At 36.4% G+C, this 17,953-nt stretch overlaps 1 protein-coding gene across 2 annotated transcripts in view; it reads right to left on the bottom strand.

Moving 5' to 3' along the window:
• Positions 1-3,869: 3,869 nt before the first annotated feature.
• Positions 3,870-17,953, bottom strand: part of LOC131080079 (protein THYLAKOID FORMATION1, chloroplastic) — a 59,019-nt gene continuing 44,935 nt past the window's right edge. For both annotated transcript variants that reach the window (XM_058018171.2, XM_058018172.2), the window contains one exon: positions 3,870-4,372. In XM_058018171.2, coding sequence (XP_057874154.2) covers positions 4,291-4,372 — 82 coding nt within the window. In that variant the 3' untranslated portion in view covers positions 3,870-4,290. The remainder of the gene's footprint in view (positions 4,373-17,953) is intronic.

The raw sequence follows: 17,953 nt of genomic DNA, 5'->3' as shown, positions 1-17,953 counted from the left end.
TCACATGATAGATTCAATATCAAGGTTATTATACCTATGTAGTGATATAAAACCTTTACCCTCAAATTTAAAGCAATATACCAAAAGTATCAAATTGCAACATTAAAAATATGCTCAATACATTGTGGTTCTAATGCCAATAAAAAAAATATATTTTCACTTATACTATCATGCAACTACGAGCCAAGCTTGAATACTAAGTAAACCTTGTTTGTAGTTCATAGTATAGGGATATATTTATGGCTTTTTTCCATATAACAACTTAAGGCAAGGATATTCATGGTCATCCACTTTAGTTTACAAGGAATTTCAAATGTTCAAAAGATGAAATGATTCAACCTTAAAGGATTAATCCCAATAATGTCTTTCTAAGCATCATGATCTTATAATTTTACTCTCTCAAACACTCTTTAAGTTGTAGGAATAAATTTTAAATATTAAATACTATTTTAGGAAAGTAATAATATGGGAGGAGTGTACTCAACTCTAATAATGACATTGAAGATTTTTCTAACATAAGCATTGGAATTGATTCCTCAGTGAACCCAATCAACAAAACTCCTTGTGTTGCTACCTAATCTAAGTGTAACCCACCTTGCACTATTATCTTGCCCTTTCATCCCAACATATTGGTTGTTTTCCTCTATCCCTTTTTTCATAATAGCATGCATGACCTATTTCAATTCTCTTATTTTAGCACAAGCAAGGAGGATGTTCACAAGGTTGTGGAAGTCTAGCTTTTACACCTAACAATTAAATTTTCTTGAAAGTTTCCATCGTCTTTTAAAAAATTCTTTTTTTTTAATAAATTTTACAATCATTGCAATACATGAGACCACAATTCTTTGAGGTAAATTATTTGACAATCCTAAAAGCTTATTCAATAATTTTATTTTATGCAAATCCTATTTATGATCTCATCCCACAAAACCACATTTTTGAGGCAATTTGTCCAACTTAGACATGCCTCATTCATGCCTCCACATTTTATTTGCATACATGTCTATTGAGGTAGTTACAACAACCCTCACACCCTTTTCTATCTCCCTTCTTTCCACCATGTCTCTAATGAAAATCCTCTATCCTATATACTTTTATGGATGCTCACAACCAATTTGAAATCTCTCCTTTTGACATGAGTAGGGAGGATGCCATCAAATAGTTGTGAATTCTTGACTTTTTCACCCATTGATTGTCTTTGCTTGGGAATTTTTAAGCCTTTCAACAAATCAATTTTGTGTTTATCCTACAATCATGGCACGTCATGAGAACACATTTCATAAATTTCATGAGGGATGTCCATACATAACCTTTTTTTTTACCTCTTCTATCATTTTCATTTAAATCCCCACAATAGTAGGCTCATAAATGTTAGAAATTAGGATCTTAGGATACTAATCATTATAAACAAGATATTAAATAAAGGCATTAAGAATCATACAACCATAAATTAACACATTACATAAGATATGTGGGAAAAACCCTTTTGGGTAAAAATTCCCCATAAATCATCATTTTAATAAAACACTTCCAAATGTAGTCTATCATAAAATAGGCTAGAACATGTGGGCACTCCTTCAATACTTCCACATGCCCAATAATACCTCTTGTGCATAGTGATACAACTCACCATAAATCTCCAAATTCACACACCTCTCAAATGAGAGAGAACCTCCTTAAATATAGGAGGAAGGGTGGCTTCACTAGTCACACATTTTCAATAACCCCCATTCACAAATAATTAATAATCTAATAGTTATTAGATTATAATTATTTTAAATGGGATATACTTATAAATCATATAATATATAAGGTTTTATAACCTTAAATTAGAACATTATATATAAATGTTATAAGGATGTGACCCCTAATAACATTAAGTTCTAACAATAACATAGCAAAAGGAGTTGCAAGCGCTTGGACCATGCAACCCATGCATCATTAATTCACTCAATCCCTCGTCAACCCCTTTTAATTGAATTATCCTTATAATCCATTTTCCCACCCTCCTACAATGAGGGATGTGACAAAAAACATCTCCTTCTATTGGAGTTCTTAATCAAGATGAACTTCTATCTCACGAGGAACCTAGTATAATAGTCATACATTTTTTGTCATTGACAAACATCATGAGAATGTTATTCAATGTTCTTTTCTTTCAAAATATGCTTGCTTAAGAATCTAACGAAATGAATAATGTTAAAAGAGCACTTGACTATATTATTGAATATAATATGAAAGATCTTCTAGGCATGCTTATATCCGTGTATTTAAAGGATTTTCAATTGTAACAATCTAATAAAGTTAAAAAGAATATTTTTTTGTCAAACTATTGCACTATAACTAGTATAAGATATTCCATAACATCGTGTTGATTCCCTTCTTGTTCTCTATTATTGTTTTAAAATTAGCAAATATTTATCTTACAAATGAGTTATTTAAGTGCTACAATAGACCTAGGTCATTGTTATGCATAAACCAAATCAACACAAAATTTGAGGACACAAAAAATTAGCTTAGGAGTCTAATGCGTAAAAAACTCCAAAGGAATAAAACCTTGCCCTTGTTACCTATCTTTGTTGCAAATTACAAGCTCTCCTTAATTCTTCAAGCACATCAATCGTTATTACAATGGCATCCTAACACTCAACACATTTATCTATTGCACTAAACTCAAACAAGAAGCCCAAATGGCTAAAATTGGAATAGACAACATTTGCAATTATTACCTATATGTTTGCTTCTCCTTGACAAAATCACTAAATAAGGCATGGTGATTCATAAGTCATTGCACTTACACAATTGCAATCTACAAACATACCTAGCATGACACTTTTGTAACCATCATGAGATGTGCGCAACTATCTACAAACATACCTAGCATCATAGTTCCATAAGTATCATGAAGTGCACAGTTGCCCCCTTACCACAATTGGGGATTGTAACATAAAAGAATGTACCCTGTTTTCTCAAGAACATGTTTTAGTCATGTTTGACCCTATGGTGTTTGAATCACCTTGAAACCATTTGCAATCTTTTGTAGAATTTTCTACAACTTTTTTATTTTGTTCTTGGTTAGAATGCATTGTTTTGAGAGTGTTTCCAAGTTACATCTTAGTTTGCTTGACCAATTGGATGAGAAAAATGACTTGCAATCTTTTGTAGACTATTGTACGATTGTATAATTTATTTTATTTTAATCTTTATTAGAATTCATTGTTTTAAGAGTTTTTAAAATATTTTCAAATTATATCTTAGTAAATTCAACCGATCAGATGAGAAAAGTGGCCTGCATGACTCAATTCAATATAATTGTGATTAAAAAATAACAAATCTATTGCACGTCTTAAGTAAAATTTCATCTTTTGTATTTGTATGACAAGTAAAGCATGCACTCAATATTATAGAGGTCAATTCACCATACTTTATGTTTGGAGGAAAAATAGCTATACAAATTTCTAAAAGATTAAAAATAAAAAATAAATTCTGCTCTTGGTAAATTGTTTTATGTATGAGATATTTTGAGCATTGACAATTGAGATGACCACTCAACAAGCCTTAAAATATAAATACTATCAAGTAAATTATGTTTTAAACCTCTTTGTTATTGAACGTTTCACATAATTGATTAATTGCTTAATCCAAATTGATGAAATATCTCCATTAAAAACAAACTAACTTTTTTTTTTCTAAAATTTACAATATTAACTATCATCTTAAGATTGAGGTCTTATACTTTTATTTCCTGCTGTTATGAAGAAATATCTAGATGTCCAAGATAATCATCTCACAATTTCACTCAACATATAAAAAATTGTACGAGCAGTTGATTTGCTAAAAATGTGCAACTTTAGTTAAATGCAAGGATGGAATACTAAAAAGAATTTTCAAACATTTGTTAAATATAATTATAAAATGTAAAACATAAATCGGTGTAACTTGGCAATTAACACTGATTTAAAATTTTAATTAGGTGGAGACTTATTCCATTTTCAAGTGCAGGAGATTAAACCATGCTAGAGAACATGTTATATCCTAGAAATAGCTTAAAGTAAACTAAATTCTATGAAGCATAAGATTTATCTATTAATGAAGCTAGATTTTACTAGGTTACTTGGAGAGATAGTAACCTAGAGGACCCTGAATAGTATATATATGCGGAGATGTAGAATCCATCATATCTCAACAAAAAAGGTCGGAATCTTTGATTGAAGGTGGTCAAGGCAGATGAAATACTCCATAGAGACAAAACCAAATAGCTAAGAACAATGAGGTTCATTAGAACAGATATTACAAGAACATGCTCTCTATTTTTGCAACAGCCTCGCTAGTTTTTTGGCTCGTTTCTCTTTCCGCTCTCTTTTTCTTTTCTCTGCAAGTCGAAAACATCAACATTAATTTGACAATCATTTGAGCTTGCCAATATCCAATAGGAAAATTTATCGAGCAAAATTTCATGGTTATTAGAGGGAAAAAAAAAGATGAATAATTTTTTACGACGACAGAGATTGAATTGAGATTAAATTAAAATTATGTTGCAGAACAGGGAATGTAGATCATACTACAGTTAGTGTTATAAAGCCTTATTGTTTAGGCTTGCCAAAGTAATCAATATTTTCTTTAATATAACGGCAGATCCCACAAGCACACATTGAACTCCCATCATTTCTTTGAAATTGCCTAACTGTATATTGCTAGCCTCAATCAGCCGCTTCTTCTAAATAGTTAAATATCCTTTGTTTTTTTGAAATAGAAACCAAGTTTCGGATGGTCAATGATATAGCTATGTTCTCATGATTTCATGACATCATACTTTATATAAAATTCATTTAACCCAGTTTCATGCCATCAAAGAAGACCTGATAAATCTTAAAGCACACTGGGCACAAAAATGCATCACAGACATACTCTAACCAGAAGGGAAGGAATCTGCTCTGTTTCCCAACATATACTTTTGGGACAAACTTCTCAATTTTTAAACCTACAAACTCGCACAAAATAGTTGCTTTTTGAATCAAATTTTCCTACGATTGTTCAATTGTACAGAAATACAAGGACTTCGGTTTTACAGGTGGGCTTTCTTTTTCCATTCAAGAAGATTTTTAAGAACTTCACCAAATCGCCTTCACTTCAAAACAATCTATTCAAAATAAATTCTTTGTAGCAAGCCTTCTTATTGGATGAGTAAGACTAGTTCATACTTCACACAATTCATAAGCGAAAAAAATTATGGAAAATTATGGAACCTATAACAGCCATGTACCACTCATAGGTTTTCTCAACTCACCCAGAAACCAATGAAAAGACTTCGTCCCTTAGATAGAACCTATATTTGAACGTGTAGTATTGGACTCATGAGTGGCAGATATTACACCACTTTAAATTTAGGCACAACAGAAAAAGAAAACCAAAGTTTATGCACAAATAAGGTATAAGAATTCCTTTCTTTAAACTTTGTATCGCTTAGCCTTTGCCCTATATAGATTTGAATAATTCGGAAACCATCAAATAAGAGATAAATTGAACTCCATTCAAAAGGGCGAATCACTTCATAAGTGTAATTATTGCATCTATGATGCATTGGGAAGTTGCTTTGAAGTCTAGAAGTGATGTGTTGACCTTTTATACCAACGTGAACTTCCTTAAATCTTTTCTGTTGTGTTTAAATGAGCTGCAAAAATCACTCTCATGGGCATCATTTTGAATGTTGTTGATATCCATAACAACCAAAGTAGTTCAACGAGGATGGATGGTACATTCTAACCAGTAACATAATCTAAAGAAGACCTCACTCAGTAGGATTCCATCTAATCATTCACTCATCTTCCTGCATTCTTAGGATTAGAATAGACTCTCTCAACCCCTCATCTTTTGCCATTTTTTTAAAACTCAAACTAGTTTAGGATCAAAAGCATTACCATATTGTAATATCAGATGATCAAGTTCCAGCAAATCAAGCATTCAGGTATTCAAATGTAAGTCCCCTTGTGATTCCAGCATAATCATATCAACCAACGGAGCTTATCCACACGTAGTGATCCTACATTCATGAACCTTGGAGTCTACTCGAATGATCCTTAAGCTAATCTGCAGCATCCGAGAGATTTTGTTCAAGAGAGGATAAGATACTTATGGTATTTTATTCTCTGTTCGTATGTGCCCAAAAAACACATCAACAGAATTGTGTTGTGAGGTATTCACACATCGCCACATTGCAAATGGGGACCCCCCACTTTTTTCTTTCTCGGTTGTGTTAGAGTCTTTGCTATTAGTCTTTGCATTGAAGGGATAGAGTTTCTCAAGTATCTAGACAGTCATCATGTCAGGTTGGTCTCCTGAGTGGAGTGAAGTAAGTCATCAAGTATGTTGCAAGAATGATTTATTGGTGAAAAACTTGAGGATTGAACAAATTGAGCAAAGTCAGGTGTGTTGAGACATGGACCAGCTAGGACTAAAGCCTAGGACCTTCCATACGCTGCTGGAGTGCTCTACCACAGAGCTACTGGCCCCTCTTGGACCAGTCCATCGTCAGTCCGAGTGTGGCTTATTTCCAACACCAACACCCCCCCTTAAGCCACACCTCTCGTGTGCCTGGGGCTCCTAGCCTGGACTTGGCTCTGATACCATGTTGAGACATGGACCAGCTAGGACTCGAACCTAGGACCTTCCATACGCTGCTGGAGTGCTCTACCACAGAGCTACTGGCCCCTCTTGGACCAGTCCATCATCGGTCCGAGTGTGGCTTATTTCCAACACCAACAAGGTGAAAGGATTAAGTCAAGAGTCTTTCCTAAGGATGCGTACCTTGCTCCCTCACTAGAGCGAAATTTGCCTAAGTACCTTGACCCCGTACCTTGCTAAGGACATAGACTCCCTTACCTTCCGAAGGATCCAAAGCGAAATTGTCATGTACCTTGCTAAGGTCCTATAGGGTGAATGTCCTCGTCAGGGATCCGAAGCGAATTTTGAATTGATGTCCTTGGAGAGGATCCAAAGCGAACTTGTTTCTTGTCCTTGCCAAGGTCCTTGAGCAAATTTTTGCCAAGTATGTACCTCACAGAGACCTAAGAGCGAATTTGAAAATATGTACCTTAGAAGTCTTAAAGCGAAATTTTCTTCAATTCATGTCCCTGGAAAAGGCATAGAGCGAGAATTTTTATCAAGACCCTATCCTTCCAAAAAGACATGGAGCGAAATTCTCATTTAGACCCCGTCCTTGCAAGGGTTCTCGAGCGAATTTCATGCCTTGTCCTTCCTAAGGACATTGAGCGAAATTCCTTGGATAAGTCCTAAGGCGGATGTTGAATTGATGTCCTTTCGAAGGTCCTAAGGCGAACTCATGCCTTGTCCTTACTAAGGGTCCAGAGCGAACTTGGATATGTGTACCTTGGAGGAGTCCTAAAATAAATTTTACTTGGACCTTGTCTTTCCAAAGGACAGTGAGCGAATTCTATTTTTAGGTCCAAATTACATTTTGAATCTTGTTCGTGCCAAGGTCAGAAAGCGAATTCCATCTTGTCCTTGCCAGGGTCTTGGAGCGAAATTCTTATTAAGGAAGAAGAGCGAATTTTCATTATAGGTCCTGTCCTTCCTAAGGACAAAGAGCAAATTTTCATTATAGGTCCTGTCCTTCCTAAAGACGAAGAGCGAATTTTCATTATAGGGCTTGTCCTTCCTAAGGACGAAGTGCAAATTTTCATTATAGGTCCTGCCCTTCCTAAGGACAAAGAGCGAATTTTCATTATAGGTCATGTCCTTCCTAAGGACGAAGTGCGAATTTTCATTATAGGTCATGTCCTTCCTAAGGACGAAGAGCGAATTTTCAATATAGGTCCTGTCCTACCAAAGGACAGCAAACCTCAAAGTCATGTCCTTTAAAAAGGCCTAGAGCGAATTTATCAAAAGACAACATGAAGAAAGTTTGTGTTGAGTCGGCCAGCATGAGGAAGACAATTTATTATTTTGTCAAAATAAGTCGGCCTTATACCCCAAAAGACACACCTTTACCCTAAATCGCATATATAAGAGAAGTCAAAAGGATCATTTTAGCATCAATTCAAAACATAATTCCTCTCTAAAAGCGAATTTTGTCAGCAGGCCAGCAAATTACTCCAATTGAACAGCGAACTTCAGCAGAACATCAGCAAATTCCGTCAACATAAGATCGAATTTCATCTTTGGAGATGCAGGTCTAATCTTTTGGACCAGGCGAAATTCATCATTTGAGCACCAAAGAGAAGCGAATTTGCCCAGCCAGCAAACTTATCAACCAGCAACTTCACCTTAAGACAGCCCAAATTTGTCCTAGGGCACTCAACTTATCTTCCACGCAAAGAATTTGTTGATTTTTATCAATTCTCTTTGATCAAATTTGGAGAAAATCGCGTAAAATAAGAATCAGAGATTATGTCAAATTAAAAGATTATATAAGCTATATATCTTATATGTTTGATGCTCAATTGTTTGTTTTGCAGGAGGTAAGGAAAGAGATCAAAGGATCAGGTTGGAAGAAGATTGGAGTGGGGATCTTAAGGAGAAGTCATACAATCACTCCAAGGCAAGCAAGCAAAGATAGAAGAAGGACTCAGCTACATCAATAATTCCCATCACCACTACTTTGAGCGAGCTAGACAATGTTGAGTATCAAGAGATATCTCTTGATATCCCTTCATGATAATGACCCCAATCAAGTCTATGAAATGCAAAATAAAAGTGGCATCCCAGATAGCGTCCCAGTCACCATTCCTCCAGTCAATGAAGTCCACATCAGAATGTCTAGATGCAATGCACCTAGTTCATACATGGATGCACAAACTTCGATGTACCTACCATCGATATCTATTGGTCCACAATCACTGAATATAATATTCTCATTGACTAAGAAGAGTTTGTTGTAACAAACCCTAATTAGGGTTTCATTGTAAAATCTTGACCATTGATGGAGATTCAATCCTGGTCATTCAATGTAAATGGGCTCTCTATATAAACCTCAAACTCTTCATTTGTAAGAATTAATAACTAATACTTAGTAATAGGAGAGAATAGAATAGCAATTAGAATAGAAATTAAAGTAGGAGAAGGCAAAGATTGTTGCCAAACATGGTTGTAAAGAATAATTGATTTCATTGAAGTTATGGTGAATTTGTTTTGTTACTTCAACAACTCGCATGGTCTTTGCTTCTCAATTTACTTTCATATTTATTAGGTTGAGTGGAGGAATATGTTGAATATATTTATGTGGAATCCGCCCAGTCCATACCACTAGCATCTTACTGATTGTAAGTGTGCCTTGTGTGGTCAACTGGAATGATATGAGTTTAACTTTGAATCGTTATTCATCCATTGCTTATGCATTAACTTGAATGGTGATCAATGTTTGATGGCATCGATTCGAATATCTTTGAAATGTCCTTAGAAGATTGCATTGAGCTTGTGTCAAATTGTTCAAGTTGATGGTGAGACCTCGCTCGGTAGGGTTCCATATAGTCATTCATCTATGTTCTTACATTCTAGGCCTTAGAATAGACCTTCTCAACCCTTTGCCTTATGCCATTTTTTCAAAATCAAGCTAGTTTAGGACAAAGAGCATCACCATATAGCAACATCAGATGATCGAGTTCCAACAAATCAAGCATTCAGGCATTCGAATGTAAGTCCCCTTGTGATTCCAGCATAATCACATCAACCAACAGAGCATATCCACATGTAGTTACCCTACATTCATGAACCTTGGAGTCGTCTCGAATGATCCTTAAGCTAATCTTCAGCATCCAAAAGATTTTGTTCAAGAGGGGATAAGATACTTAAGGTATTTTATTTTGTGTTTGCATGTGCCTTAAAAATCAACAGAATTGGCACTAGAAGGAGGGCATGATCGCGATAAAGGCCTGAACAACTGATATCCAGATTCTATTAATTTATGGTTGGGGAAGTAATTTTAAAGACTTTTTCACCCTCCTCTCGTGCTCAACAAAATTAGGAGGGCAAGACAGCGCATGCAAACTCTTGAATAAGTGAATCCAAGGAAGATCAATGGAGAGTCACCCTCAACGCCCGATAGAATTGAAGTACAAGGAAGGCATGATTATGGATACATGAGTAAAGCAGTTGATGTTGGAAGTCACCCTTTGGTAGATTTGCAAAGAAAAGAAGCAGTTCACGCAGCTGGAACCAGTTGAACTTTCAAGTTGAATTTGAGATTTATTCCAAAAATCAAAAAAAGTGAAAAACCAGAAAATCAAAAAAAGAAAGATCTCTCAATGAAGCAACAACAGTTTCACGATGAGCAACAAGTTGATATTACTCAACTTTGGTGGAAATTGAATATACAACTATACCCACACCGTTTGTCCGAGTTTGCAAGGCCAAGGCAGTGTAGAATCCACGAGACAAATGAACATGATGAAATGCATTGCTTAACATACCTACCAAGGATGGAATCAGCAGTACAAGGAAAGATCTACTTTTGGGACGTTCCTAAACCAGAAGCGGAAAAAAGCAATTTTAGTGTACCTGAAAGAAAAGATCTTCTTTCGAGCCTCTTGTGGATGATTGAAAGTCGGCTTGTCTTGAATGGTGAAAAGCGTTTAGAAGGCATATTGCTACCATTATGGTGTAGGATTCACAATGCACTTCACTCCGAATTTACTTGCTCATTGTGTGAAATGGCTATCAACCAAGTCAGATATTAGTTTGGAATGCTAGCCTTATCCGAAGAAGAATGTATCGCAAACAGATCTTGGAGTGAATTAGAAGAACATATGAACAAGACATTGCTACATCACCAGACAGTGAAAAGACGCAGTTGCACGTTGATGCCACAAGTTCACCTAATGACCAATGTATTGCAATGGATAGCTCACCCTACCTTGCACCTAAAGAAGAATATCATGGAACGAAAGTTGAAGAAACAGTTGAGAATGCTCAAGTAGTGATAAGGGGAGATCAAAGTGTTGAGCAAGCAATCAAGAAAGAAGAGGAATTACTTGAAGAATTTTCGTTCATGCTACAAAAGGAGATCCTTGAGAACGAATTGCAAGAAAATTCAAATAGCACCCTTGAAGAAGACAATCATATAGAGATGTTGAATGAAGAAATACAAATCATCATGAATGAGCCGAAGTATGAAGAACAATTTGAGGCGGCGCTCAAAGACGACATCACTATCATACTATTTGAGGGCGCACTGAAAGATCTCATGGAAGAAATAAAAAGGGAATCACTGCCAAAAAACTTTCAAGACAAACAAGTTAGTGCGAGTGATGTGATTCATCGTCAACTCCGACCTCCTGAGACAATGCTTGACGATGAAATACCACCAAAGATTGTACTTGATCAACAAGAGGAGATGTTTGAAGCTCAATCTATCAAGGCGTCTTTAATTTTCGAAGATATGCTTACAAAGTTTCATGAGGATGCATGGTTCATGCATAGAGAGGAGCAAGATGTCATGACGAAAGTAAAGAAAGTTGAGCTATTCGAAGGGGCGCTAAGCTTATTCAAAGAAGAGCTTGCAAGTAAAGATCCACATGTTGTGAATGCTCGTGGAATGGTACATCACCAATGGCGACCTCCTCAAGTTGTTGATGTTCTTGCTTCCAACAACACACTGAACGGCGAGCAAACACTTCCATTCAACCCAAAATACGCCAGGTTGTCTCTTTCCTTAATCCTAGCTTTGAAAGTTATTATGATTTTGATTACGGGGGTTTTGGGAAAACAACTTGCATTTGGATTCATCATGGTCCTAATGAGTTGCCTCAATTGATTATCTTGTGCGAGGAATTGCCTAAATATGAGAGATGCAAAGATGAATTTTCTCGTTTGTGTACCATCACCTTTGCCACACTCCTGTTGCATACCTTGAGAAATCATGTAAAGTCATGTACATATATCACTTATTTGAGTCATGTTAAGTCTAGGAGTCTTGTATACAACTTTAGAGTAGGTTTCTTTTTGTGTGTTTTAGTTAGTTTGCTTTTGTTGAGCCTTATCCTTAATTTGCCTTGAGTCATTTGACTCATGATCTTGAGTGGATCAAGTAGTTAATTATTTGCTTTCTTTACTTTGTTTGCTTCTGGTTTGCCTTAGTGTGGTGTGCTTTAGCTTAGTCTGCTTTGGGTTTGTCTTGCTTTCGAGCCGGTCGGTTTGCTTAGTTTAGGTGTCCTAAGTGAGAACCTTCATTTGTGAGAAAGGCGTTTGCATTGTATACTCACGTTCTAATAAAATTTTGGATTTTATTTTTGGTTCATTTCTTAGATGTCTATTCATGAAGTGCTTTGAATCCAAGGTTATTCCTCTCCAACTTCATCATTTGGTTAGGACTTGTACTTTACTTGGAAGGGAATCATTTCCTGTGTCTTGATACCAACATCTTCTGATTACTATATCTTTACACACTAATAAACTGCGAGTCATTATGATTTTCAGGCGAAGCTGTGATTAGTGAAAAATCCAAAGTCTAGCTTTAGCACCACTGTAATCGTCAAACCCAAGTAAGCTTCATTGCTTACAAGCCAAAGGAATTGACGGATGAGAAGAAAAAAAAAAAGCAATATGAAAAGAGAAAAATGAATAAAAATTAAAATTAAAAAAAATCAAGATAAAAGGAAAATGAAAGAAAATGAAATATCAAAATTGGCTATGGGAACATACGAGTAACTCCATCGGGGCTATGGACGCCCAGCTAGCAATGGAGCAATATTCGTGAGATTACAGGGATAACCTCACCGAGGCTATAGACATTCGACTAGCAGCGAGGCTCAATCCAGGATGCTTATGAAGTTTAGACAAACTACGTAGCTAAATCACAATGGAACTTGGAAGTCATAATGTTCTTGTTGAGGGGAATGAATACACTTGCACACACATGGGTAATCAAAGATGAGGTGCCTTGATTCAATTCGGTATTCTTCTTTCAATTAGAGTAAACTTTCTAATCACTTGATAAGTTGGGTCGAATTTTCCAGAGGTTCTAAGTGTGGACTGACTCTATCTTTGAAATGTTTAGGAACATTTATTCGAGGTGGCGCTAGATGTTGTGAGGTATTCACACATCACCCATTGCAAATGGGGACCCACCACTTTTTCCTTTCTTGGTTGTGTTAGAGTATTTGCTATTAGTCTTTGCATTGAAAGGATAGAGTTTCTCAAGTATCTAGACGGTCATCATGTCAGGTTGGTCTCTTGAGTGGATTGAGGGAAGTCATCAAGTATGTTGCAAGAATGATTTATGGGTGAAAAATTTGAGGATTGAACAAATTGAGCAAAGTCAGGTGAAAGGATTAAGTCAAGAGTCTTTCCTCAGGATGCGTACCTTGCTACCTCAGTAGAGCGAAATTTGCCTAAGTACCCTAACCCCATACCTTGCTAAGGACATAGACTCCCGTACCTTCCGAAGGATCCAAAGCAAAATTGTCATGTACCTTGCTAAGGTCCTAGGGCGAATGTCCTTGTCAAGGATCCAAAGCGAATTTTGAATTGATGTCCTTGGAGAGGATCCAGATCGAACTTGTTTCTTGTCCTTGCCAAGGTCCTTGAGCGAATTTTTGCCAAGTATGTACCTCTTAGAGACCTTAGAGCGAATTTTTGCCAAGTATGTACCTCACAGAGACCTTAGAGCAAATTTGAAAATATGTACCTTAGAAGTCTTAAAGCAAATTTTGCTTCAATTCATGTCCCTGGAAAGGGCATAGAGCGAGAAATTTTATCAAGACCCTGTCCTTCCAAAAGACATGGAGCGAAATTGTCATTTAGACCCCGTCCTTGCCAAGGTAAGAGAGCGAAATTCCTTATCAAGAGCCTTGTCCTTCCAAAGGACCTAGAGAGAACTTGACCATGTCCTTCCAAGGGTCCTGGAGCGAATTTCATGCCTTGTCCTTCCTGTCCTTCCTAAGGACATTGAGCAAAATTCCTTGGATAAGTCCTAAGGCGGATGTTGAATTGATGTCCTTTCGAAGGTCCTAAGGCAAACTTCATGCCTTGTCCTTACTAAGGGTCTAGAAGGAACTTGGATATGTGTACCTTGGAGGAGTCTTAAAATGAATTTTACTTGGACCTTGTCCTTCCAAAGGACAGTGAGCGAATTCTATTTTTAGTTCCTACCCTTGCAAAGGACAAGGAGCAAATTACATTTTGAGTCTTGTCCATGCCAAGGTCAAAAAGTGAATTCCATCTTGTCCTTACCAAGGTCTTGGAGCGAAATTCTTATCAAGGACGAAGAGCGAATTTTCATTATAGGTCATTTCCTTCCTAAGAACGAAGAGCGAATTTTCATTATAGGTCCTATCCTTCCTAAGGACGAAGAGCGAATTTTCATTATAGGTCATGTCCTTCCTAAGGACAGAGCGAATTTTCATTATAGGTCCTGTCCTTCCTAAGGACAAAGAGAGAATTTTCATTATAGCACCTTTCCTTCCTAAGGACGAAGAGCGAATTTTCATTATAGATCATGTCCTCCCAAAGGACATAGAGTGAACCTCAAAGTCATGTCCTTTCAAAAGGCCTAGAGGGAATTTATCAAAAGACAAGATCAAGAAAGTTTGTGTTGAGTCGGCCAGCAGGAGGAAGACAATTTATTATTTTGTCAAAGTAAGTCGTTCTTATACCCCAAAAGACGCACCTTTACCCTAAATCGCATATATAAGAGAAGTCAAAAGGATCATTTTAGCATTAATTCAAAACATAATTCCTCTCTAAAAGCAAATTTTGTCAGCAGGCCAGCAAATTACTCCAATTGAACAGCGAGCTTCAGCAGAACATCAGCAAATTCCATCAGCATAAGATCAAATTTCATCGGTGGAGATGCAGGTCTAATCTTTTGGAGCAGGCGAGATTCAACATTTGAGCACCAAAGAGAAGCGAATTTGCCCAGCCAGCAAGCTTATCAACCAGCGACTTCACCTTAAGACAGCCCAAATTTGTCCTAGGGCACTCAACTTATCTTCCACATAACGAATTTGTTGAATTTTATCAAATTCTCTTTGATCAGATTTGGAGAAAATCGCATAAAATTAGAAGCAGAGATTATGTCAAATTAAGAGATTATATAAGCTATACATCTTACATGTTTGATGCTCAATTGTTTGTTATGCAAGAGGTAAGGAAAGAGATCAAAGGATCAGGTTGGAAGAAGATTGGAGTGGGGATCTTAAGGAGAAGTCATACAATCACTCCAAGGCAAGCAAGCAAGGATAGAAGAAGGAATCGGCTACATCAATAATTCCCATCCCTTCATGACGATGAATCCAATCAAATCTATGAAGTGCAAGATAAAAGTGGCATCCCAGATGGCATCCCAGTCACCATTCCTCCAGTCAATGAAGTCCACATCAACATGTCTAGATGCAATGCACCTAGTTCATACATGGATGCACAAACTCCGATGTACCTACCCTTGATATCTATTGGTCCACAATCACTGAAGATAATTTTCTCAATGACTAAGGAGAGTTTGTTGTAACTAACCCTAATTAGGGTTTCATTGTAAAATCTTGGCCATTGATGGAGATTCAATCCTGGTCGTTCAATGTAAATGGGATCTCTATATAAAGCTCAAACTCTTCATTTGTAAAAATTAATAACTAATACTTAATAATAGGAGAGAATAGAATAGCAATTAAAATAGAAATTAGAGTAGGAGAAGGCAAAGATTGTTGTGAAACGTGGTTGTAAAGAGCAATTGATTTCATTGAAGTTATGGTGAATTTGCTTTGTTACTTCAACAACTCACATGGTCTTTGCTTCTCAATTTACTTTCATATTTATTAGGTTGAGTGGAGGAATATGTTGAATATATTTATGTGGAATCCGCCCAGTCCATACCACTAGCATCTTACTGATTGTAAGTGTGCCTTGTGTGGTCAACTAGAATGATATGAGGTTAACTTTGAATCGTTATTCATCCATTGCTTATGCATTAACTTGAATGGTGATCAATGTTTGATGGTATTGATTCGAACATCTTTGAAATGTTCTTAGAAGATTGCACTAAGATTGTGTCAAATTGTTCAAGTTGATGGTGAGACCTCACTCGGTAGGGTTCCATATAGTCATTCATGTATGTTTTTACATTCTAGTCCTTAGAATAGACCTTTTCAACCCTTTACCTTTTGCCATTTTTTCAAAATCAAGCTAGTTTAGGACAAAGAGCATCACCATATAGCAACAACAGATGATCGAGTTCCAGCAAATCAAGCATTCAGGCATTGGAATGTAAGTCCCCTTGTGATTCCAGCATAATCACATCAACCAATAGAGCTTATCCACACGTAGTGACCTTACATTCATGAACCTTGGAGTCGTCTCGAATGATCCTTAAGCTAATCTTCAGCATCGGAGAGATTTTGTTCAAGAGAGGATAAGATACTTAAGGTATTTTATTTTGTGTTCGCATGTGCCTAAAAAACACATCAACACTAACCAATAACAATAATCTAAAGAAGCCTGTAAAAGTCTCCAACACTAAAAGAGAAAAGACTACAAGAAAAGAGTACAAAAGAACATCCTAACTTCAGGCTAGGTAAATTCTAAACATGTCAATATGGATATACTATTAAAGAAAAAACATTCAGCATTTTTCCCTCAAACATCCTCATGTAAATGTTTACAATCAAAGGAAATAGAGGGGAATAGTTTGCTCAAAAGTGGACCTCAAGCAAAGTTCCTTTAATATTGTAGTATCATAAATTAGAATGTCACTCACAACCTTCGTGGCCTCCCAGTAGGAATTCTTGGGAAAATTTAGACCACAACAAAACTTACCCACAACCACCCTCCAATTTTAGATTCAGAATCTTATCACCAAAATACATCAAATCATTAATGAACGAGCTCATTCTACCTGACAATTTTTCCTATTCCTCAACCAGATAGGCAACAAGGTTGTCATTCATTTTATGTGTGTTTGATTCAATATTTGTTTGTTTTGCAGGTATGATTAAAATCAAAGCATGAAGATGATCAAGAAACAAAGATGCAGCATGGAGTTGACTTCTTAAGAATTGCATTACAAATTCAAGGAGATCAATCATATCAAGGTCAAGATCCATGATTCAAGGAAGATGAAGACTTTACTGCATGGGGAACCACATTCAGCAATGAAGGATTCAGCAATGTAAGGGCAAGTTCTACATTCCAAGCTGGCTACACTTCAATAATGAAATCAAAAGGAAAACATCATAATAATTTCAAAGGTATAAATTTGAGAAGGCAATACAAGGATAACATTTACATGTACAAGTGAATGATTTAACCATGCAAGATCAAACACCATCAAGGAAAATCTACATTAAAGATGAGGGACAAAATCAAATGCACCCAATTTGGAAACGAGAGAATCCACCGAATTATGAGTGCTATTCCACTACATCCTTGCAATTTTGCCCTAGCCAAGGAGAGTGATTAAGATCGATGACCAAGGAGGTTTACATAGGATGAACACCAGAATTTCGGAGCAAGAAAAGAAGTCGACCTTCAAGTCAAGGAAAGGTTGTGCATTACAAGCAATTATGGTGAGTGAAAGGGAATTTATCACCAATGGTATACCACACTCGCATATGCAATCATTACAAGGGAGATACAACAATGCAAGCCTATAAGTACAATACAAAGATGAGCTTCATATATCTAGGATTGTACAATGATAAAGGATATTTTATAACAATCTTGAATTTCCTTCGAAAATCCAAGAATACTTGCCAGTACAAGGAAGCTAATCCAGGTTGTACAACATGGAGATGCTCACCACATCGAGGCTAGGAATTCAAGTTAGTGTTACAAGGAGGATCAAAGTCAAAGTACATCGTGAACAAGGGGTTCTACATTAGACATCGACATCATGAAAGTTGAGATCAAGCACCATACATAGGAGGTGATATACAAAGACAAAATTCCCAAGTACAAGAGGATGAAGAGTGAAGTGTGATCAAGGAATGAAGATAGTTTCAGAAGAGTT

This window comes from Cryptomeria japonica, chromosome 6, assembly GCF_030272615.1.
Source record: "Cryptomeria japonica chromosome 6, Sugi_1.0, whole genome shotgun sequence".
Classification (NCBI taxonomy): domain Eukaryota; kingdom Viridiplantae; phylum Streptophyta; class Pinopsida; order Cupressales; family Cupressaceae; genus Cryptomeria; species Cryptomeria japonica.
Note: the sequence above shows the minus strand (reverse complement) of the source record. Positions and strands in the feature narration are given on the sequence as shown.